Genomic DNA, 25,756 nt, shown 5'->3' on the forward strand with positions numbered 1-25,756 from the left:
TTACTTCTCTCAATTTCACCACTTGTAAATTGGGAATAAGTCATCCCCTGGAATTCTCCATAGGGACTTAAAAGGAAAATGCTCATCATCCCTAAAGCACTGTATGAAAATGCGAGTTATTAAGGTAGCTATGTAATATTGGTGAATTAAAGAATGGGGAGGCAGAGAGAAAGGAGGGGAAGTCAAGGCAGAAAAAGTACTGTTTTTGGAATTCTGGGATCGCAGTCATTAATAAAATTCTTACTTTGGGAAAGGAAACTTTGGACAGAAGAAATGTTTCCTTCAAGAGCTTAGTCCTGCATTTTGCCTGGATTCATTTCTCCTCTCCCAACTAGGTCTTGCCCTCTGAAGTGAGTGCCTAACAGCCATCAAAGTGGTTCCCAGTGCTTATTCTTAACCTGACCTACATAGGTTAAGCTGCCCTGTTCACAATGGATCAGAGAGAAGGAATTAAGACTTAAAACCCATGGGCTAAATCCAAGGTCTTCATTCTCTAACTCCTTTCTGTTGTCAGTGGTGCAGCAGCACTTCTACACCACAGAAGAAAATGCCAACTGGAGAAGACTGACCTGTATCACTTATAGGACCCCATGATAGAAAGGAGAAGAAAGGGTCAGGGAAGCAAAGGAGAGGTGGTAAGACAGAGAGGGAGAGAGGGAGAGAGGGAGAGAGGGAGAGAGGGAGAGAGAGGGAGAGAGAGAGAGAGAGAGAGAGAGAGAGAGAGAGAGAGAGAGAGAGAGAGAGAGAGAGAGATGCTATCCCAAGTCCTTCTGTGGCTCCCTATTTCTATGTGCTGTCCCAGTGATTATCTTTAAGTGAAGATTGGACCATATCACTGTTCTGTTTAATAAAACTTCAGTGCCTTACTATTTCCACTAGGATAAAATATAAGCTCATTTTTTAGTTTATGAAACCATTCACAACCCATCTTTCTAGCCTCAATGAACACTTACTTCCTTTCATACTCTTCGATCCAGTCAAACTGACCTCCTCTCAATTCCTTACACATAATGCCCTATTTCCTTGCCTTTGTACTGACTGTTCCTCATACCTGAAATGCGTCCCCTTGTTACCTCTGCCTCATAAAATCCCTCTCTTCCTTCAAGACAACCCAAGCATTACTTCCTAGGTGAAGCATTTCCTGCAAGGGTTCATTCATTCTCTCTCTTTATATATGTCCCATATATATATATATATATATATACACACACACACACATATATATATAGTCTCTTTATATCTGTCCTATGTCCCTGTCATCTCTTCCATTAGAATTCAAGTTCCAGGAGAGAAGGATTTATTTCACTTGTTGTATTTGTATCCCTTGCACCTAGCACAATGCCTGATGCATAGCAAGTTTGGTGACTGATTTATGACCTAAGCAGAGTGAGTCCTTTTCTCCTCCAGAAATTATCTAGTTCATAAGTACACAGTCCAGATTGTTGGAGATGATCACGGCATTTCAGAGCTTGAAGGGATCTTAGAAATTATATGGTCTAATCCATTTCTGTTATAAGGGGGTGTTAACATGAAGAATTTCTAGGGCATGAAGTTCATGACTTATATGGCACTATCACATCTTTTACTATCAGGAAGTTCTAGCTTATACCTAAACTACATCCCTACTGTGGAGATTCTTTCCTATTGTACCCTGTATAGATATCGCCACTCACTAGCTATTTACTGTTACCATATAATAAATAACCATTTATGGTCTTAAAGATAGTGAACAAGTCCCAGAATTTTGCAACCAGCTTTCTCTTATCCAAGACAAATTATTTTCATCCCTTTCATTTGTTTCTCAAGTTGGCCAATCCATGTCCTTCCATGCCCTGAGAATAAGAAGAGCTACAATGTACTAAATACAGAGGCTGTTAAAAATATACAGTTCAGGGGGCAGCTAGGTGGCGCAGTGGATAAATCACTGGCCCTGGATTCAGGAGGACCTGAGTTCAAATCTGACCTCAGACACTTGACACTTACTAGCTGTGTGACCCTGGGCAAGTCACTTAACCCTCATTGCCTCACACACACACACACACACACAAATATCCAGTTCAGTTCCAAATTCCTGCAACAAAAGCAGTATAGGAGACAGAATGTGTATGAGAGTTTGGTTAGAGAGCCAGGCTGAACAGAGTCTCCCTTGGTCAAACTTCTACCTGACCCTAGTCAGCAGAATTATATTCAGGGAGTAACTTGAACATGGCCAGGTAACCTCTGTTATCGGGGGTCAGTTAGAGACCTAATTGACTTTCTAGGTTGCATACTTCCTGGTGATCAGAATAAAAGAGACTCTACTAATTAACTTGCTGAAGCCTTCATGCTGACGCTGGAGGTTTCCTGTAAAGGTGATATTTTTGTGGGGTCTTTCCTGGGGCTTCTTCCTGATTCTGGAAATGTTAGCCTATTTCCTTCATTAAAGTTCTTTTTTTTAACCTCAACACTGTATTTCTTGTTGTCCAGGTGCCCACAATTTGAACCAAGGTCCATAAGCAGAGAACCACATCTATGCACAAGATCAGTGATCTGTTCCTCTTACTAACCACCTGGAACAGAGTCAATATGATATCCTTTTATCAGGTTTATGAAATTCAAGGAAAGGGGTGGAGGTCACAAAAAACTGAAAACAGAGTTGAGACTTTATAAGAGAATAACAGGGCAGTATGCTATGCCACATTAATCCATTCAACAAACTTTAAGCACCTCCTATTTTAATGGTGCTGTCCAAGGTGCTGTGAAAATAGAAAGTTCAGATGAAGTTTACAATCTAGTTAAAATCGGGCAGCTAGATGGCACAGTGGATAAAGCACTGGCCTTGGATTTAGGAGGACCTGAGTTCAAATTTAGCCTTAGACACTTGATACTAGCTGTGTGATCCTAGGCAAGTCACTTAACCCTCATTGCCCCCCCCCCCGAAAAAGTGGTTTAGTGGGGGCACTGGATTTGGATTAAGGAACAATTAGATTAAAATCCTGCCCAGGATACCTACTAGCTGTGTGTCACTGGTCAAGTCTCTTAAAATCTAGTTAAAATCTATAAGTACAGATAACTTAAATACATAAAATTCTATAACAAGTGCTTTAGAGAGACCCATACAATGGTCAATCATAATTTCAGAGGACTCATGATGAAATATGCTGCCCTGCTCCTCATAGAGACAAGATGGACATGGAGTGCAGACTGAGACATAGAATTCTTTTGGACATAGCCATTTGGGGAATTTGTTTTGCTTGCCTATACACATTTGTAATGGGGGTTGTGTTTTTCTTGATGGTGGCAGGGAGGAAAGGTAGAGAGAAGAGAGGGGAGATCTTCATTTGAAAATAAAATAAAATTTAATTGTGAAAAACAAAAAAATAAGTAAAGTACATCTAGGTCTATCTGTGAAGAGGGTCAGTCTCTGATGGGCATAAGAGAAGTGGGAGTTGGGGAAAATACTCTCCAGAGTACATGTACTTTGAAAACTTTCTTTTGTTGTATACTATATGATGGATGACTGTCCAATTAGAAGATGGCAGTGCCATTTGCAAAAATATGGAATTGGGGAAGAAGAGCAAGCAAGGTTGGAGTTACCTGGGAGTGGAAGAAATAATGAGTTAGTTCTAGACATAATAAGGTTGAGGTACCAATTGAATATCATGGTGGAAATAGAAATGTGGGTCTGGAGATGAGAAGTAATGACTGAGCTAAGAAGAGGAGATGGATTTATTAAACAATAAGACAGAGAAAGAACAGTACTGCAAAGAAGTTGGATTTGGTTGACTGGGTAGAAGAATCTAGGACTGATAGATTGCCAATATAGGGCGTTTTAACCTGGGGTCTGTTAACTTGATTTTGTTTTTTTGTTTTTTACTATTTTGATAACTATGCTTAAATGGTTTCCTTCACAATCTGACATTTTATTTTCTGCATTTAAAATGTTATTCTGAGGAGACCATAGGGGTCCATGACACAACAAGGTTAAAAACCCTTGCTCTAACACATTTTCAAAACAGGACAATGATGGATTTTGTGACTTTGCTGAGTACTTTTGTTGCTTGTTTCTCTATAATTCATCATTTGATCAGTATTCATGAATATACTAAGTTAATTTTGTTGGATTTAAGACTTACTCCTTAATTCCTTCCTATTTAGGAGAGATATAGGATCAATGTAGGACAGCAAGGCTACACTCTAGAGACTATTGTCCCCAGGAAGGCGTTTCTGAGTCCTTGGGTGGTAGCCATAGAAACAATAGGAAAAGGAAGCAGCAAGATCTTGTTTCATCATATGTGATCCTTATCCCTAGGAAGATTACTGTATGGATCTCCCTAGTAAGAAAATTGCCCAATCCAGATGATAATAATGGAAATGCATATATGCACTTTAAAGCTTACAGACTGTTTTATATATATTAGTCCATCAGATTCTCTCGAAAACTCTGTGAGTAGGTGTTAAGGGTATTATTATACCCATATTACAGATGAGGAAATAGAGGATCAAGGAGGGTGACTTGCCCATGGTTATAAAATTAATAAATATCCAAAATTGGATGTTAACCTAAGTGTTCTTAATACAAATTCACCCCAAGTCATCTACAACATAGGGAGGTGGAAGTGGGAAGCATCAGTGGAAAAAACACCAAAAGTTAATAGCTGAGGGGCAGCTAGGTGGCGCAGTGGATAGAGCACCGGCCCTGGATTCAGGAGGACCTGAGTTCAAATCCGGCCTCAGACACTTAACACTTACTAGCTGTGTGACCCTGGGCAAGTCACTTAACCCCAATTGCCTCACTAAAAAAAAAAAAAAATTAATAGCTGAAAGGAAGTTGACTCTGCTGAACCTTAACACTGTGACTTTGGCCCCAGTGTCACACTAGGTACTCTAGCTAAGATGACTGTGTTTGCTGCCAATGTCAGTAAGTCTTGCTGCTTAGGTTCTAGGTTACTATATTCCTTTTACCTGTTTATTACTTAGTGGCAGAAACACCAGCCAATGCTTGGCTCTAGTAGAACAAAGATGGGGAGGGGGACAGGGGCTGCACACTCACCTGAGGGGTGTCCTGGTAAGGTGGCGGGGGGACATTCTGCGTGGCCATCATTGTCAGAGCTGGGGCTGGGGAGGCATGTTGCATCATGGGATTGATTCACATCGAGGACCTGCGGGTGGGAGAAATGGGCCACACCATTAACAACACCAAGAACTTGGGGAGCCCCTAGAGCCCAAGAAGCCATTTTTCAAGGCTGGCCAGCAGTGGCTGGAGGCCCTTCATGAATGGAGCAGTAGCTGTGTGTGTGTGTGTGTGTGTGTGTGTGTGTGTGTGTGTGTATGTGTAAATAGGAGTGGGGGTGGAGGGTGGGGTAAAGGAAGATTGCTATGCAATTTCGACATGAAATAAACAATATTCAAATCATATGCAAAGCAGCTGCACATTAGTAGCAATGCTTTGTTCATCAGCATTTCTGGCCTTATGGGTGGGTGAGGGAGGACACAGACTGCAGCCTGGCTGATGGGAGTATAGAAAAATGGGGGATGGGAGACTCTAGGAAGCACCCCAGGCCTTCAGTGGCATTGATCTCTGCCATGCTCAAAGGTCCCTTCCCAGCTACTCTCTAAGGGGAGGTGGGGGTATGTTCTGCAAGGAAAAACCCACTCACATAGTTTTTTGGTTCTCTTTTTCCTACAGTCCCATTCCCTGGATTCCCTTACTCCTTCTGGCCCCCTCAACTATTTAAGTACATTTGATTAACAACCGAGTGAAGAGGAGCAAAGGGAACAAACAGGTCCCTACTGCTAGGACAGAACAACTATGAAAATAATAACAATTATATTTATGTGGCCCCCGACTCTAAAATGTTTAGTATAGTAGATAGACAGTTGAACCAAGAGCCAGGCAACCTGGATCCTAGTCCTAACTCTGCCACTGATGGTGTATATGATATTGGGCCGGTCACTATGTCTGTCTTCCCTGTCCCCTTCCCTCCCCTCCCCGCCAATGCTGTGAGGTCGGCAATACAAATATTATTATCCCTATTTTAGAGATGAAGAGACTCCAGGGTGAATGTCCAACTTCCCAAGTACTTGGGAAGAAAAGGGGAAGGTGCATTTCATTCAGGTTAGGCATGGGAATATGGAAAAGAGAGACAGACAGAGACATAGACTGTGCTGAGGATAACTCTCCAGGCTCATTATTGTTTTGTGTATATCTCTGAAAATATATGTATATGAGAATGTTTATATGTATTTGTACATAAACATATATGTGTATGTAACTAGTAATTAAAGTCCTTGGTAAGTAAGTTGCACCCAGGGAGCCCTTGTAAGTGAAGCCAACTTGGCAGTGCCACCCAAAGAAATAGAATGCTGGCCACAACAGATACCCTGAAATATTTAGAACTGGAAACCATGGGGTTGGCCATAGAACCTGACTGTCCCTGGGGCATGGGGACACCTGACTTCTCTAGGCCTTAGTTTGCTCAGCTCTAAAAACAAGTAAATAAAAATAAGGGGATTCTAGTCGATGATCTCGAAGATTCTATGTAGCTTGTGATTTATAACCTATGAACCACAGTGTAGAGCAGTACTAGCCAGTCAACCTACCATTCTTTGGGTCAAAAGATACCTTCCTCATTGAACAAATACTGTGCTGAAATTTCCCTTCTTCCATCCCAGATGGAAGCCCTATCCTCCCTCTTTCATTTTTCCAAAATAAACAGATGCCAAACACTCCTAGATTGGGCTGTACCCTCCTCCCCCCAGCCCTTCCACATATTTCCCAAACTGTAAAGGGAAACTGAAGCATGAACTTGGAATGTGGATTTATACTCCTAATGAAACAAAAGGGACAAGATTCCCAAATAAGTCAATGCTATGTTTATATATTGGGCTATGGGAAAACATATATATATATATATAGTACTTTTTCAGGAAGAAAGGGAGACCATCAGTAGTAACCTGAGCTTCTAAATGACTCTGCTGCCTGACATCTACAGCATGTACCCAGTCTGTTTTGGGGAATACATCCTACTACAGTTCCAAGAATGGGAAAAAGTTAAGATGTGGGACTTAATAGTTATTACATTGAAGGATTATTGCCTGGGAAATAACACTGACAAGTTCACCTCTGGTCTTAAGCTGCTTTTGCTTAAGGACAAGTGTCCAGAAATTTAAAAAATTATAGATGTGCCATATTCTGCCCTGGTCACACCAAGTCTGGAGTTCTGGTTGCCACATTTGCAGATCAACATTGATAAGCTAGAGGTTCAGGAGGGTAGTTGGGAAAGTGAAGGACTTTGTGGTGACAGGTTAATGCTTATGAGCATTAGTTGAAGGAACTATGGTTATTTGCTGGCAAAGAGAATACTTCAAGGGAACACAATATCTCTGTTCAAGCCTATGAAGGGCTGCCATAGGAAAGAGGGATTAGATCCATTTGAATTGGCTGAAGAGGACAGGACTAGGAGGAATTTTCAGGTGATGGAAAGAAACAAATTGAGGACTGATATAAAGAAAACCTGCCTAACAACTAGATACAGTGAAAACTGGAATAAGCCAACTTAGGAGATAGTGTGTTCTTTCTTAGAGGCGATCTACAAGCAAAGACTGGATAACTATTTGTAGGACATGTTGTAGAATAGATTCTTTTTCAGATATGGGTTAGACTAGAGGGACCTTGACATTACTTTCAACTTTGAAATTCTGTGACTTATGAATATCCTTTCTGAAGATGCAGTTTCCTCATCTGTAAGATGAAGGGATTTTATTAAAAGATTTCTAAGGTTCCTATGATCCTATTGTACACACAAGGCATGAAGAAGTTTATATGGACTGTGTTGGCTCCTCCATTTCCACCAGAGTCTTCCTGCTCTTTGGTGGATCAAAGAATACTCTAGAACTCTAGAGCAAAAAATGTCCAAGAATCTACCTCCTGTTGGGTGGGCTATGGAAAGGTAGATACACTTTGTACACTGCTGACGGAGCTGTGGACTGGTATTAATCATTCTGGAAGGAAATTTGGAATTAAACCTAAAAAGTAACTAAAATTCTTTTAAAATATGACCATGTCCAGAGATCCCACTGCTGGGCATATAATCCAAGGAGAAATTGAGGTACCATATGCAAAATATCCATAGAAGCACTTTTTTTAAAAAGTAGCAAAAAAGTACTTTTTTTAAAAAAGTAGCAAAGCACTAGAAACAAACTTGGGAATGGCTAAACAAACTAAAACGCATTAATGTGGTATAATATTACTGTTGCATAAGAAATTATAAATATGAAAATTCAGAGAAGCACAGAAAGACTTATATGAGCTGATGCAAAGTGTCAAGTAGATCTAGGAAAATAATATGCAAAATGACTACAAAAATACAAATAGAAACATACAAAACTGAATACCACGTAATACCTCTTATTGTAGAAGATGGGGGACTGTGGGTGTGGAATATTGTATATACTATCAAACTCAATTGATGTTTTGATTAGTTACGATGGACAACTTTTTTCCTTTCTTTTTTTATTTTTTGTTAGAAGAGATTGCTCTCTGGGTCAGATTTGGAAGAGAGATGTATTTGAAAAAAAAAAGTAATGTAAAACTATATGGTTTAATAATAGTTAGCATTTGTACAGTGCTTTAAGGTTTGCAAAGTGTTTTATGGATATTATCTGATTTTACTTTCACAACAATCTTGCAAGGTAGCTTCTATTAATATCCATATTTCATAGATGAGATAACTGAGTCTGAGTTTAAGTGACTTGACCAGGGCCATAGTAATAAATATCAAAGGAAAGACTTGAACTCAGATCTCCCTGACTCCAGGTCCAGTGTTCTATTAATGTACCACCTTTTACAATGCCTTTTAAAGAGTTGGTTCCTTGTCCTTCCTTGGTTATAGATTCAGGAAAATGAAGGGTCAACAGATAAGAAAGGAAGTGTAGAGGAGATTGTTGATATTATTTAAAATCTACTGCTTTATTTAATTCAGTCCTTTAAGCCTAGAAGCAAGTACTTGATTTATGTGAGTAATGGTGAGTGGGATTTTTTCACAAGCATAGAAGTCAAGAACAGAAAGGAATGGAGTTCCACTGGCATAAGAAGGGATCAAGTTAAACAACTTAAGGAACTTTCTAAGAGTGAGCTTGATTGGGAGACATTGGAATGACTATGGAATCTCCCTTCTCAAATAATGAAAATGATAGATAAATAATCTGAAGAATTCTATGAGAGATATTACTGACTAAAGTAAGGGAGCATAGGAAAGGTGACCTTTGGTTGAACCAGTGTATACACTATTGCCATGGAGAGAGCCAGTCTTGGGCAGGCAATAAGGAACAAAACTGTAGTGCCAATGGTTACCAGAAGAGGGAGTATGGGCTATAGTCCCTGGGGTTAGAAGCATTTACATTAACAGATTACTTTCACCCCAGAAAAGGATAACTAAAATCCCTTTCACTAAATCTCAGGTTTCAGGCTCCGGATAGAAATTACCTACTCAATAATTAAGAAAGAATCTAGGTACATACATGCTGATTCTATAGAGCAGGGATTCTAACCCAGGGTCCCTTAATTTATTTATTTTTAATATTCTGATAACTGCATTTTAGTATAATTGGTTTCATTTGTAATCCAATATATTTTATGCACTTAAAAACATTATTCTGAGATGGGGTTCTATGGCTGCACCAGCCTACCAAAAAGTTCCATGACACCAAAAAAGGTCCAGAATCCCTGGTACAGAGCTTGGTGGTGACAGAGCAAAAAGAAACTGCAGTGAGAAGGAATTAGGTCTGATATGAGAGTCTATTCTCTGACTTCCAACTTGTTTTTGGTTTTCTTTTAATGTTTTGATACTTTTCCTTTTTCACACCACAATCACTTCCCAGCAACTCCCAGAGGATTCTCTCTCTCACACAGCTACAAAAAAATTAAGCAAAACTGACAGTCATTACTATGTCTGACAAAGTATACAACATTCTGATCCTTTAGTCCTTCACCTTTCTACCAAGAGGAAAGCATGTCTTCTAACTGCTTTTCATTCATTCCAGATAATGAAGAGATGCCTAAAAAAGTGGCTAATATTTTGAAATCTATAATGAGTTGAGCTGTCCTGCCTGGAGATGACTGGTGATTCTGGAAATGGGCTAGATAAGCCTCAGAAAACTGCCATCCATAATGACAGGAAATCTACTTCCCAGTCCATGCCCCAATCAGGGTAGGAACTTTGTGCCCTCTAGGTGACAGGCAGAACCTCTGCCCCCTAAAACTTTGCTCAAGTGCCCTGACCATAACAGCTTATCAATGCAATCTTTTTGTTTTGTTTTGTTTTGGTGAGGCAATTGCAGTCAAGTGACTTGCCCAGGGTCACACAGCTAGTAAGTGTTAAGTGTCTGAGGCCGGCTTTGAACTCAGGTATTCCTGAATCCAGGGCCGGTGCTTTATCCACTGCACCACCTAGCTGCCCTATCAATGCAATTAGGAACTATGTCCCAAAAGTCAATAAACTGTGCATATCCATTCATCCAGCAGAACTACTAAGTAAAACTGTATTCCAAAGAGATCAAAGAAAGAGAGGAAAAAGATCCATATGTACGAAAATATTTACAGTAGTAAAGAAGTGGAAACTAAGGTAGTGTCCTTCAACTAGGAGAATGACTACACCAAATGAAATGACAAAAGAAAAGGACAGCTTCCTTGAAACCTGTGAAGACATACATGAACTGATGAAGAGTGAAGTGGGCAGAACCAAACAATGATAACAATGTTATAAAAAACAAACTACTTTAAAAGACTTAAGAACTTTGATCAGTGCAAAAACCAAACAGAATTTCAGAAGATAGATGATGAAGGTGTGCTATCATTTCCTGTTGGAGAGGTGATGGGCTCCAAATCCATTTACATTTTTCAGATAAAGTCAATGGAGGATTTGTTTTACTTGAATATGTATATTTATTGCATGAGTTTTCTTTTCTTTTTCTTTCTTTTTTTCTTCCAGTTTGGGATGGGGAAGGTAGGCATAAGGTAGCACAAAAACAAAAAAAGAAAAGAAAAAGAAAAGAGGATTACTGAAGTACTAAAATGAAGATAAGGCCAGAAAGAATGATAAATAAGTAAAACAGCTTTGAAAGTTCCATACTGAATCTATTCTATATTTAAAAAGAAAAAAAGACTGTGAATAGAACTTATGAATAGAAATTCGTAAGTTTTGTGTACAATTATATTTTTCTATTTGACTATGTGAGTGATCATTTATATAGTAGAACAGTAGCTCCTTTTTAGATGTTTATTAATTTCTGAATAAAAAATAAATTTTAAAAAGGCTACCAGTCTGTCTTAGGAAGGCATCTGGCCTCCATATTGTGCACAGGCTTCCCTTCCCAACCCCAAGTTATGTTTAATACATAGTAAAAGGATAGCGGGCAAATCTCTAAATGGAAGACATGAGAGCAACAATTGAGCATAATGAAAATTTCCTGACAATATGCATATATTAAAGGATCATGGGTATCTTACCATCCTTTATCTCAAAATATCTGTGATTTTTTCAGCATAGGTGCTTCCTTCACTGAGAGATCAACTCCTCCCCACTCCTACCCCTCCCCTGCCTTAGCAGATAGCCTTTGTGGGTCACCTAATGGCAAACCTTAGATGATGATCTCTGAACTCACTCAGACTGATTGTCAGACAACAGATACACAGTCTACCTACAGCCTGTAATCAATATCTTTTGAGATTAATAGGAACTGTCAGAACTTGTGCTCTGCTGATAGGGTCTTCACAAACCCAGGGCAACCTTGGTTCCATGACGAAGCCATATCAGAGTCTAAAGCTAGAGATGAATGGGTACAATTCCTTCATTTTCCAGATGATAAAACTAAGACCCAACACTTCAAGAGACTGGCCCAAGGTCATACAGGTAAAAGAAGTATTTGAACCCAGATCCTTGGACTCCAGAGCCAGTACCTTTTCTATTATACCATAAGAATTGTTAGAACGTATATGAAAATAAAAGGTGATTTAAAAAATACTAAATATGTTAATGAGTTAGAAGAAATAGAAATGATAAACTATAACTGTATAATTTCTACAAAGAAATTCTTTTTTTTTCAATGATACATTAGACATCCTGTTGATCAAGAAGTGAGGGTAGAGGAATAGGATTTTTATCTTGGTAATAGAACTTGGGCAGTCCAGAAACCTAATTCTGTATCCCTTACTCCCTCTATTTCTCTGACTCTTTCTTCCTCTGCTCCCTCCCCCAACTACTTCTCCACAGCCTTGGTCAGCCAGGTCCACAGCACAGAGCTAGACACACACATATGCACATGCACACATGCACACATGCACTGACAAACAGGTCCAAAAAATAACAAGCTCGTTAGGAAGAGAGCTCATTAGGACTTGTTGACATGAAACCCATTAGGCCAATTAACATTCCATTAACAGCTTAGGGCACCAAGGGGTTAATTCTGTCCAGCAGTAATTGGGCCAGGGGTGTTGGGGTTGGGGGGCTTTGGGCTCAAGGATGAGAAACAAAGTCTAATTGGGAGCTCTCCAGCCAGCTGGTCATGCCAGCCGTTAAGCCCTGATCCCTAGTTCGACTCAAGCTAAGCAGTACTTTGGGAATGGGGTAGGAAATACAACTCCTGTTCTCCAACTACTCACCTAAGCTTAAGGAGACATGCTGGGGAGGCCCCAAACAAGAAAGTAGAGGCAGATTCCACACTTTCTCTGATCCTGCCAGAGCACTGCTTCTCCACTGGGATTTAGTCTTTTATTCCCTCAGGCTGGTAGTGGCTTTCTGGGGTCAAGAGTCCCTGATGAAGAGTGATTAACTCTTTGGAGAGATGGAAATCTACCAGGTGACCACCCAGTCATTGTCGGAATGTCTGTCTCCGAGGACTAGGGAGGGAAACAAGGATTGGATCCTTTTCCCTGAGCTGAGACTTGATGCCCAGGGTGTGGGACTTATCAACCAGAAGAAAACCTCTCCCCAACTCCATCATGCAAGGCTGGAATGAAGCTATATAATCGCACTTTTGATGGAAACTTCATGACCCTCATAAACTGTTTGGCTCACCAAGAGGAGCAATTAGAAGTAATCCTCATGGGGTTTGACTGTGAGCAGGAGTCGAGTAGGATAGAAGGATGAGTGGAACAGATAGTGAGAGAAAGAGGGTAAGAGAAATATGTCTGGTCATAACCTACGTTTTTACAAGGTTTACAGTTGCAAACCACCTTAATATTCATGATCTCAATTGATATCCTTATGAGAATGCTGTTGATGTAGGGCAGAGATTATCCACATTGTACGGGGGATGAAAATAAGGCTTAGTGAACTTAATGGGACTTGCTCAAGTTACCAAGGCTAGGAAGTGCTGGAGCTGGGTCTGAAACCCAGATCTTAATCAGAGGAAGAGAAGAAGGGAAAAGGAGAAGGAAAGAAAGAGAGAAAGAGTCAGAGAAATGGGGGAGCGAGGAGAGAAAGGGACAGAAAGAATCAAAACAGAGACAATAAAAGTGAGACAGGGATAAAACACGCATAGGGACAGAGGAACTGAAAATTGTTAACAGACAAGTTTTCACTGGACGATGCAACATGGAACAAGCAAATAATGGCACAACTGCTCTCTGGGACTCAGTATCCTTACTTGTAAAATGAGAAGAATGGAATAGATTATATCCAAGGTCCATTGTAGTTCTAAGATTTGATGACTAGAGCCTGGCATATTTTTAAGGAGAGATTGGGGGAAGCCTCATTCCCAAATCCAGAAGCTCTGAGCTGCTCCTCCCCCATGGTGAGGGGGTTAAAAATGGGAATGAAGGACAGAGAGGAACAGTCAGGTGACTCCTTCAGAGCCAGGCTCACCTCCCCACCCAGACACCCTCTAACTCCCTAGCTATGGCCCTCCCCCCTACAAGGGCAAAGCTCTGAAGTCTAGACAGATTCGTGGGGGGTTGAAATAATACAGAAAACTCAGCTGGAGAGAGCAACTGCCCTCCCCCCAGCATTAGTAACATGGCTGGCTTCAACTTTTCTCTCTGGAGCAGCTGTCTCAACCTTGGTGCAATCCCATTTATTTTCCATCAGTGAAGAATGCCAGGCCAAATTGATACTTTGTCTCCTGACGACTCCCTTCCAGCCCAACGCCAGCAGGTGGCACCACAGAGCCCTGTTTTAATTGCATTATATAATAGAACCTGTTTACTAAATCTTGTAATCAGTCGCTTCAGGATTTACAGCTTCGGATGTGTATGGAGAATTGGACTTCAAGTCAAATATAAAAACAAATAAAAATGAGAGGCAGCTGTTGCTGATAGTGTGATATTCATTTTTTGGAAACAAATTCACCCCAGTGCTATAAATTATGCCTAGAAAAAAGTGTTGTTGGTGGGAAGGAGTTGGCTAGGTCTCCACTGCTGGCAACTTAGAGCGATGAATCTTGAAATAACGGTGTCAACCTGTCACTGATTTCATGTGACTCTGTGGATTTATCTAAAGAAATGCGGGTGCGCGCATACACACACACACACACACACACACACACACACTGCTCTGCTACAAAATCAGCAATGCTAAGAATCAAGTAGATATGAAGAGCTGAGTTTGCTGCAACTTTAAATGGTCACTAAGACTCAACCAATGGGGATACTGAGACTAGACAGAAGGAAAGGAATAAGCATTTATATAGTGCCTACAATGTGCCACATACTGTGCTATGAAAATTACTTTTTTTAAAAAAAACAAATATCATCTCATTTGATCCTCACAACAACCCCACTAGGTTTGTGCTTTTATTATTCCCATCTTACACTTGAGGAAACTGAGGCAGAGGTTAGGCAACTTGCCCAAGGTCACACAGAAGGTATTCCATTGGCTAAAGGACACATGGGATCCTGGGGTAGGGATGGACACTGAGATAATTCCCTTAGCATTGGGTGAATTTTAGAGTATGGGTAAGGACACTCCCCTAGGTCAACTAGCTAATAAAAAACAATATGAAAGACCACATGCCCTGAGGTGGAAGTTAAGAAGACAGATTCCTCAGAAGAACGGAAAAAATACTACATCTAGAATGAGGATCCCAGGATTTAGAGCTCTAAGGAACAGTATAGATCTCTCCTTATTTTACAAAAGAGGAAACAAGGATCCAAAGGGTAAGTGATCTGCTCAAGGTCACACAGATTAAATAGCAGAACCAGGATTCAAAACAAGTTCTAAACCCAATGATCTTCCCAGTAAAACCATGCTACCAGAGCCCTTGTTTCACATTCAGGGCTTATTCAGCTGCTTAAATAACTCTGTGACCTTGGACAAGTCATTTTCCTTTACTGAGTCTCAGTTTCCTTAAGTGTAAAATGAGTGGGGAGGTCAGACTAGAGGATTTTTAAGCTCCCCCCTCTCATGCTAAATCCTAAAATCCTATAGGAAGGTAAGCACTGGTCTGTTCCTCCCAATACTCAGGGCCTAGAGTAAGCTTCCAGGTGAGGGGAACCTTAGTTCTCTAGCCCAAGGATCAGAGAGAGTAATAGTGGTAGCCTCTTCCTGGCACCTGGAGCAGTAGAAAGCCTGAAAACTGAGCCAGAGCCGATTTTCAATGGGGCTTTGGGGAATAGGGAGAGTCAGGAGTTGAGGAGCAATAGACAGAGGCAGCATCTGCATTTAGGAGTGTCAGCCCTTCCCAGGTCACTGTATGATTTGGAGGTGAGTAAGCCAAAGGAGACTGCAAAGTCCCTTGATCATGCTCCCAGGCCTGTCACAACTCAATGGTTTCATTAACTGACCAGGCCCTAGCAAGCACTCAGGGCAGAAACCAGCTCAGTGATCCCAGAAGGCTGACATTTCTGGGGCAGATGATCTCTCTCATAATCAATCAATACCAATCAATCAGGAACCTACCAGGTGTCCTGCATTGTGCTAAGCCCTAGGGTTTACAATAAAGGGTAAAAATCAACACCTGCCCTCAAGGAGTTCACAATCACACAGCCTAACAAGGAAGGTCCTTTGACCCTAGGAATAGGACTTGTCTGGCTTGCCTCCTTTACAATATTCCCTGCACTCTGAGTCCCCAAGCCAAGAATGCTGGGTCGCTGCAGACCCTAAGCCCAGGCAATTAATTTATAAGTATGAATGCTTACTCTGTGTACCAGGCACTCCACATGGGAGAGGCAAACAAAAGGGAGACAATTTTTGCTGTCAATGCACTTACTAGAACAGAGGTAGCAATGGAGGCAAGAGCAGGCCTAACACCTAGGGCCCCATGGCCCCCTACAAGCTGCCCTCAGTTCTCACACTAGTTGCCCTTCATCTTGGGCAGCCTCTTAGAGAATTTCAACCAGGCTGTGTGTACCTTGTGATCATCCTGCAGGGCCTCTGGGGAATAAAGGCAGGTCATAGAAGAGACAAGCTTCAATTCCAGTTAAGGTCTTCTATTTCTTCCTCCCTTGAAGATCTCCTTCCTTCTTTCTGTGCCCACCTCCCCACTCTTCAGAAGAGGAATGGGAGGGAGGAGGTACATTAAGGATTCTGAATATTTTAATCTTGGGGGTCTCCACCTCCTTCACGTTGCCTGTACTCATCCTTTCTCCCACTATCCCTAACCAATTTTCTTTTTTGCCTTGTATTCAATGTGAGTCTAGGACAATGGACCACTTCCCCTCTTACTGCCTGAGTCTCTGGCTAGGGAAAGACAATATTCCTCGAATTACTGAAAAAGGAACATATCTCTGAAATTTGGAATGCAGAAAAAGGGAGAAGACACATTTCCTGCTCCTCATCTCCACCTCCACCTCTCAATTAACAGGTATGATAAAGAGACACTATAACATTGGAGAAAGCATGAGGAAGAAAGTCCTTGGACCTCAGACGCCGGCTGTGTGACCCTGGGCAAGTCGCTTAACCTATCTCATCCTCCTGTTCCTCATCTGTGGAATGGGGACGATAATAGCATATACCTCACAGAATTATTGTGAGAATTAAATGAGATAATATATACAAAAGCATGTACTAAACCTTAAAAGAGCTTCATAGATGTGAGCTATTAATAGCAACTTTCAGGGTAGGGGTGTGGAAAAGGGTTGATGAGTCACTCACCATCTTGACAAGTCCAAGACACTGAAGTCTTTGAAGCTCAGGTAATACCAGATAGATATGTCTCCATGAGAAAATGCTACTTAGTCAAGGAGCTTTCTAGGAGGGGACTCTTCCCTACCAGAGGATGAGGGACGGCCCATCAGAGATCAGCATTACCCCCCATCTGCATTCATCCAAACACCCAAACTTCCACTCATGAAAAGGATACTTGTCATCTTATCATATTCATTGACTTCTGAAACAATTCTATTCCTCATGATCGCTCTACAGACTTACAATCTCTAGAGATGGCAATGGTTTCAGGAGCTCAGTCCTCTGGTCCTCCTCCATCACTTTCTATTTCCTGCCCTGCCCTTAGCCCTCCCCATCCCCAGTTCCCACAGGGCATAGCTGCCTGACACTTCCTGGGCCTTTCTTCTCCCTGCCTGAGCTGTCACACACCTTTTCTGGCTTCAAAAAGCAGCTGATATATTTTACAAACTGAAACAGCAATTTAATTCCCCCTGATAGCGGCAATTGTCCATTAGATCTTCCTACTGAGGAGCTTAACAATAATTCCTTTCATCCAACTGCTTGCTTCTTCTTGATCTGAGAATCAATCCCATAAATAGCAGGCAAGAGTTTTCACATTACTTTCCCCCTCCAGCTTTTAGCATTTTGATGAAGATTCTCATCTCCTCTTTAAGCACTTAACAACTTGGCATTTTTTCCCCCTTGGTTCCTTTAAACAAAACAAAAAACTGAAAAGAAGCCTTAGCGTTCCTTTCAGATGGAGCCTTTGGGCTGCATCACACCTGGCAGCAGGAGGTGAGCTGTGATAACCTCTCCGGGCCCTGGAAAAAGCCACTAGAGATGACTTCTCCTCTGAACTCCAAATTCCCAATCCTCAGATCAACCCAGAAGTCTAGCCCTTTGCATAGGGATGAATTATAACACTAGCTTTTCATCTTTTTAAGGAGACCCCTCATTTTGTCACTGAACCAAAGGAAAAAGGCCTGGCTCTCACAACCACTATTTGACGAAGCTTGGCAATACAGTCCACCCAAGGGGCCTAGGAAGCCTGACCCTGACTGCTCTGCTCCTATGCCAGACCAAGGGCATGGCATGGCAACTGGTGCAGTCCTCTTTTATTATCAGCAATGCTGAGTTGCCTGCAGTCCTCTGGCCAGCCCACATGCCAAATAACATGGATTTGGGCTCAAAGGACCTGTGTTTGTATTCCAGCTCTGCCATTTACCACCTTGTTACCCAGGGCAAGTCACTCAGATTCTCAGGGTCTCAGTTTCTTCATTTGTAAAATGAGGGAAGGGATGACTTGAACCCTGACATCCCTTCCTGTCCTATATCTTATGAACCTAGAGACTAATGGCAAGTGTGGAAGAAACCCTGTTCTTCCTCTGAATAAGCAGAAAATGAATGAGAGTGAAAGGGAAAGGAAAGGGAGTGTAGGGGAGGGGTGGGACTTATTACCTTTCATTTAATTCTCTCTTTTTTTTCCACAGAGGCTGACAGTAAAGGAGGAGGACAGAAAAGAGTCTCCAGCTCTCCTTTGGGAATGACAGACAGGGTAGATTGCCAGGGCGTCTGGGAGCCCCAGGGTCCCTGCTCCCCATCTCCTGAGGGATATGGGACACCATCATGTGTTCTGTTGTCTGTACACACAGTGAGAAACAAATCTAAAAATGAACCCGGGGACTGAAATCCCCCACGACAGCCCTGATTCCCAGGTTTATTATTATTTGCTGAAAGCTGACAGCAGACACAGTACATGGGAACCGTGCCGAGAAAACAACACCGGCCCTCACCCCTGAGGCTCACAACTCAGCAGAGACAGACAAACAACTCAGACACCCGGGAATCAGAGTCCAAAATCCCCTAGCCTGCCAGGGGTAGGGCAGCTAGCTACCTCCTCAACAGCTATGTCCTCACACCTCGCCATATCTGCCCTTCACCCCCTCCTCTTCCTTTCCTGTAAGGGCTGCAGGATAGGTTCCGCTTCTCAGGGGGTTAGGAGAGGAGACAGGAGCAGGAGACTGCCCTGGGTAACAAGGCGGTAAATCAGGAGCTCAGGGAAGAGGAGGGAATCAGCAGGAATGCATTTTGTAGAGGGTTGGCCAGGTGGGAGACCTGAAAGCTGAAGTCCATTTTCACCCGTGTAATCCTTCACTGCCTAAAGATCTTCATAAAACCAGAGGTTCATAGGCTCATGGATTTAGAGCTGGAGGGGACCTCAGAGGTCATGTCCTCTGGACAGGACCTCATTTCACAGATGAGGAAACTGAGACCCAGAGAGGTCAGTGGCTTGGCTAAGATCCCAGAGATTAAAAGCCAGGACTTGAAACTATATCCCTCTGATTCCAACCCCAGCTCTGTTTTTATTGCCCTGCACTGCTTCAGAGCCTCTGTCTAATGCCATCTTTCTCATATTATTAAAAAACATTTACTGCAGTCTACTATCTTCAAGACAGAGGGTTATATAGTGGGAGATCCAAGGATGAAGAAAGCTCTTTGCCAGACTCCTGGAATCCCCTTCAATCATCAAATCCATTGCCTGTCTCCAAAATGGCATCAGATTCAGACTACCACACAGCACACTACTATCTTGTTTTTCTTTCTTGTAAAACACTGATTCGTGGTGCAGAGAGTTGTACTCTCTCTGGCCTCCATTTCCCACCGGCAGTGATCCAGTGATTTCTGTCCACCTCAAGGATGCCCTTTTTCTTTCTAGAATGGCCCCCTCACTCCTGGCTGCCTGTCTAAACCCAAAACATTCTTCAATGTCCAGTTCAAATTCCATGTCCTCTGTGAAGCATTTGTTGATGTCCAGAGCCTTCGGCAGCATTCCTCTCCTTTAGGCTCATGCGAACAGATGCAAAGGGAAGAGCAATGGATTTAGAAATGGAGGATGTCCGTTTACAATCTGGCTCTTTCACATCATACCTGAATAACATTTAATAATCCCTTCAACTTCTTGAAGCCTCAGTTTTTTATCTCTAAAGTGTGGTAGTTGAACTAGATGGCATCTAAGGTCCTCCCGCTTTAAATCTATGATCTTGATGTTACATCTATAGAAGGCGCTTACTATCTGTACTACTTATCTGGGCAGTTATGTATTGCTAATCATATTCTCATATATACATGTCCTATCAACCCACAAAGATTATAAGATCTTTTAGGGTGTGGGCCATGTCTCATTCTTCATATCTCCCATCCCCAACCTCACTGGCCCTAACTTAGACATTTATGGTTTTTGTTCAACCATTTCAGTTATATCCGACTCTTCGTGAACCCATTTGGGGTTTTCTTGGCAAATATACTGCGGTGGTTTGCCGTCTCATTCTCCAGCTCATTGCACAGATGAGGAAACTGAGGCAAACAGGGTTAAGTGACATGTCCAGGGTCACACAGCTAATGTATCTGAAGCCAGATTCGAACTCAAGAAAGTGAGTCTTCCTGACTCCAGGCTCCAGACTCCAACCACTGCACCACCTAGCTGCCCTTGAGATAGTAATAACTTGTATTTATAAAGTACTTTAAAGTTTATAAAACAGCTTCCTGACACCAACTCTGTGAGGCAGACAGAGCAAATGTTATTAAACTCATTTTACAGGAGGAAAACCAGCAGGTGCTCAAGAAAGATCTAGAATTAAATCATTAGATCTGGAAAAGAAAAATTTTTGAGTTCCTCTAGATCCTCATATTTTACCAATATGGAAATTTGATGGATTGATTGGAGGGAAAAAAGGACATGGAGAGAAAAGAGTTACACATTCCAACGCCCCTTGGTTATGTGGACCATGGGTCTGAAGAATGAGTCACAAGGAAAATGGGAGTACCCTCAGTGGTCACAAAGGGATAAGAGGGGATTAAGAAGGAAGGCCAGATCTCAAAATGGACTTGAAGGCAGCTCAGAGAACATAACAGGTGCTGCCAAGACTGAGGAAAGGATGGTGACGTGGGCTGGAACACAGCTGCAGACACTTGTCCAGATGAGAGCTTCCTAGCATGACTCAGTGACGCATTCTCAGGTGGAGTTGAGAGTGAGAGTAAACTAGGGTCAAGTCATAGCTCATGAGATTATATAATGTATATAAATTATATAATTTATATAAGTCATAGCTCATGAGATCTGCAGCATCAAATTTGGTAAGGAGTGGGAGAGAGGTTCCCCCTAAAGGAGTCTAAGGCCCTTTATTCTCAACACTGGCTGAGCTCAGAGGTAAGGAGGCAGGAAAATATGGTCCTTTTTTGTTGAATTCTCTGGTTTGGCTGAAGGAGAGCTTACTGGGAAGAAGGATATGGTTATGTTAGGCCTTCTTAAATTTTTTCCACTTGTGACCTCTTCACCCAAGAAATTTTTATGTGACCTCAGTTTATAGGTATATAAAATAGGCATACAAATCAAACATTTGCTGCCAATTTTTTGTGACCCCCCCCACATTCAGTTATGTGACCCCACATGGGGTCTGTACCTACAGTTTAAGAAGCTAGGCTGTAAAGGGATAAGGGGAATGAAGTCCCACTACTGACAAAGAAGGGTAGAAAAATGGATTCTTAGTTGACTATGTTTCACAAAAATTAGTCAGAAAAAAAATCTGTTCCAAGCTTTTGTCGTGTGTCATTTCCTCTAGACTAGAATATCATCCTTCCCATTGAAAAATATTCCTTCCCTCTTTCTAAACTCCACCCTCTACAAAGAAGTTCAAAGACAGAAAAAAGGCTTTGAGTCTACCAAAATATTAAAATCAGCATTTTTTTTTTGGTCTAGCAAAACACTGGAAAGAAAAGTGGGTATTCATTACTTGGGGAATCTCTAAACAAATTATGATAGATCAATGTAATAGAATATTATTATTTTATGATGAGCTCAGAGAAACATGTGAAGACATCTATGAAGTGATGCAACAGTGAAGTAAGCAAAACATGGAGAAATGTATCAGAATATTTATCATTTGAAGACCACCACAGATCACCTAGAAAAAAGAGGAACTCAAGGGGAGGTTCAGCAAACAGATCACAAGCCTAGAACAGAGGCTGAATCTCATAATGAAAGGAGGTTTCAATTATCCAGACATCTGCTGGAGTCCTCTCTGCCAAAAGCATAGCAACTAATGACTTCTTGACTTGTTAAATGACAATTTCATCTTTTAAGAGGTGGAAGAACCAATGGTGGAAAATTCTATCCTGGATTCGATTCTCACTAACAGAAGAACTGGTTGGTGAGGTAGAAATGATAGAAACCTTGGAGAGGTAGGCAAAGTAACAGTTTGAGAAGGCTCATGCAAAGTTCTATTGAATGTCTTCTAGTTCCTTGATCAGTAGAGGTTCAAACTCACCACTTATTGGGATAAACAAGTTATCTTTAAAATAAATCAAATGGGGGCAGCTAGGTGGCACAATGGATAAGGCACTGGCCCTGGATTCAGGAGGACCTGAGTTCAAATCCAGCCTCAGGCACCTGACACTTACTAGCTGTGTGACCCTGGGCAAATCACTTAACCCTTACTGCCCCACCAAAAAAAAGTCCATTTCATTTTAAAATAAATCAAACAAATCCAGAAAGGCCCCAAAGAATTGTAGGACTACCAAAAAGGAATTAAGCAGTTAGGGTTGATTACTTAAGATCTTTATGCCATTATAAGGCAAGAAGTCTAGATCTGCTGAAAAGCAAAACAAAAATGAACATGGATGATCTCCTACAGTGTATTCTAGGGCTATGATAGCTATACTACTCATATTACCTTCCATGCTCATAATAGACAAAGTATTATCACAAAGATCAGTAGATAAGCATTCAACCATAAAAAAAGTTTTCTCATGGAAACTGGTTTGACTTGAAAAGGAAATAGACCAGAAAACTGACTGTCCCATAACAGGCCGAGGACAAAACAAATATACTAATTTTTCTACTGTGGACTCCTGGAAAACTATAGTATCCCAGAAAGAAAGTCCTAAATATATAATTCCTTCAATGGATCACTTTATTTTATTGTGGGTTTAGGATACCCACAATAAAACCTAGATAATCACCCACAGTGTGCTTACCTTTAATACTCATCTAGTAGACACAGTAGCTGAAAGTAAGAGCATTTATTAAGATGGCATAATATGAGAAATAACTACAAAACAACACTCCATCTCCCACAGCATAAACCGTAAACACACTTTCACAAATACACATCGTACCAGTGGGAGGAATGGGTACAAACATAGTACACTGGTAGAAAGACATACGCGTGGGGAACATCTGTGGCCAAGATCACTTTTGTCTCCAGCACTTCAGGATCCCAACATCCTTCCTTTCCTTTTTGGTGGTATGGCCATGTACGACTTTTACTTTTCACCCCTTTGGCATTGCATCTCTACTGGTCAGGTCATTTAGGTCGATTCCTTGGGCCTACATGTTGCTCAACTACTAATTTCCAAGGTCAATTCTTCCTTCCTTCCTTCCTTCCTTCCTTCCTTCCTTCCTTCCTTCCTTCCTTCCTTCCTTCCTTCCTTCCTTCCTTCCTTCCTTCCTTCCTCCCTCCCTCCCTCCCTCCCTCCCTCCCTCCCTCCCTTCCTTCCTTCCTTCCTTCCTTCCTTCCTTCCTTCCTTCCTTCCTTCCTTCCTTCCTTCCTTCCTTCCTTCCTTCCTTCCTTCCTTCCTTCCTTTCCAGGGCAATGAGGGTTAAGTGACTTGTCCGGGGTCACACAGCTAGTAAGCGTCAAGTGCCTGAGGCTGGATTTGAACTCAGGTCCTCCTGAACCAAGGGCCTGTGCTTTATCCACTGCACCACCCAGCTGCCCCCTAATTCTTTCTTGAATCCATTAATTGGGTCTTTTCCCTACTGTCAGGGATCCCACTTCTTGGGGACTCCCCCCACTGAACACTTTTCTTTGTTCCTTTGCAGAATACAGCATCTCATTTTGGGTAAGAGCAGCTCTGATGCAAAGTATCATGGTTGAGGGGAGAAAGTGAGGGAGGAAGAGAGAGAAATCCCTTCCCTACGCTCTTGACTTCTTGTACAGGACGAAATGAAAATCTGATGGCCTCTCAAGAATTGGGTTCTTCTTCCACAGCTGTCTATCCTCTATTCTGCAAAGCTACCCTAGCCTCACCTTTGAGAAGAGCTGGAAATATATATTTTTTAAATTATAAAACTATTTTAATATTTCCAGTTACATGTAGAGATACTTTTCAACATTTGTTTTTATAAGATTTCTAGTTTTGAATTTTTCTCCCTCCCTCCCTTCTCGCCCCCCTCCCCAAGACCACAAGCAATCTGATATAGGTTATATATGTACAATCACATTAAACATATTTCTACATTAGTCTTGCTGTGAAAGAAGAATCAGAGCAAAAGGAAAAAACCTCAAAAAAGAAAAACAACAGCACCAAAAGAAAAGAAATAGTATGGTTCAATCTGCATCCATATTCCACATTTCTTTTTTTTTTTTCTGGATTTGGAGAGCATTTTCCATCATGAGTCCTTTGGAACTATCTTGTACCGTTGTATTGCTGAGAAGAATCCAGTATATAACAGTTGATTAACACATAATGTTGATGATACAGTGTACAATGTTCTCCTGGTTCTGCTCATCTCACTCATCATCAGTTCATGCAAGTCCTTCCAGGTTTCTCTGAAATCTGCCTGCTCATCGTTTCTTATAGCACAATAGTATTCCATTACATTCATATACCAGATCTTGTTCAGCCATTCCCCAATTGATGGGCTACCCCTCAATTGAGCTGGAAATATTTTTAAAGGCTACCAGGGGTATGGTCCATCTTTTGTTAGTCAATGGCAAATATGCCCTTCAATTATGACAGGGAAAACTTCCTACCTTTTAAAGTAATAACAAGGTTTTGGCATGTTTTTTGGTAGTGTAACCCACCGATGCCTTGTTATCTGTTACCTATCCCTTCTGTGATTTCACCAAATAGACTTGGGAGGAAAAAAAAATCCATGGATCAGGGGCTCCTGACTCTGATCTTCCACACACCACTATTAGCTATACTAGCAAAAGTAAAATTGAAAAAGGCAAAAAAGCAAAAAAGGCTTCTGGTGCATGGGAAAAATATAACCAACCACAGAGAATATGCAGAACTATTTGTTTCTTCTGCTTCATTTTTGTCAAAGAGAACAGCCATTAGATTGGAAAAGAAAGAACAAAAATAGCTATCAAGGAGTTCTGACCAAAGATAAGCAAGGCATAGTATCAGAGTACCTGAGTGCCAAGGATAAATTCAAGCAACCTGGCTCAAATGAGCTATATACTCCAGTACTGAAAGAAGTGGCTTTGGTGGGAGCAATACTAAAATTCCTTAATCTGATGAAAGTAGGGCTAATTTTCCATAAAAGGTATTGAAAATGTCCTTGATATTTGATTGACTAATCAAAAAGGACTAAAGGTTTGGACAATGGCTTTCTGGCCCCCTAAGTACGAAACCACCACAAGGGGTCCCAACTTCACTTGGAGATTTGGAGAGAAGACTATAATGGGGAACTGCGAAGCAGGGGAGCTTTAGTCACCCGAATCAACTCGTGGTGTCCTTGATGCATGTCCTTGAATAGCCTTTCCTTGCTATGGATAAGTAAATCTTCTTTCGTTAACTGTTGACTGACCTATGAGGGTCTCGTTTCTTTCTAATATCAAAATGAATCTACTAGGCAAGTGGCCTGAATCAGGCCTAGCCCAGTGGCA

The 25,756-nt window shown here is 41.5% G+C and overlaps 1 protein-coding gene across 9 annotated transcripts in view; it reads right to left on the reverse strand.

Annotated features, from left to right (window-relative positions):
• The window catches only part of PKNOX2 (PBX/knotted 1 homeobox 2), a 382,423-nt gene that overhangs the window by 115,001 nt on the left and 241,666 nt on the right, over positions 1-25,756 (reverse strand). For 8 of the 9 annotated variants that reach the window (XM_043997763.1, XM_043997765.1, XM_043997756.1 and 5 more), the window contains one exon: positions 5,033-5,141. The exons of the other annotated variant lie outside the window; for it this stretch is intronic. In XM_043997763.1, the coding sequence (XP_043853698.1) occupies positions 5,033-5,119 (87 nt within the window). In that variant the 5' untranslated portion in view covers positions 5,120-5,141. The remainder of the gene's footprint in view (positions 1-5,032; positions 5,142-25,756) is intronic. 9 annotated transcript variants of the gene reach the window in all.

The sequence above is a fragment of the Dromiciops gliroides genome, chromosome 3 (genome assembly GCF_019393635.1).
Source record: "Dromiciops gliroides isolate mDroGli1 chromosome 3, mDroGli1.pri, whole genome shotgun sequence".
NCBI lineage: Eukaryota > Metazoa > Chordata > Mammalia > Microbiotheria > Microbiotheriidae > Dromiciops > Dromiciops gliroides.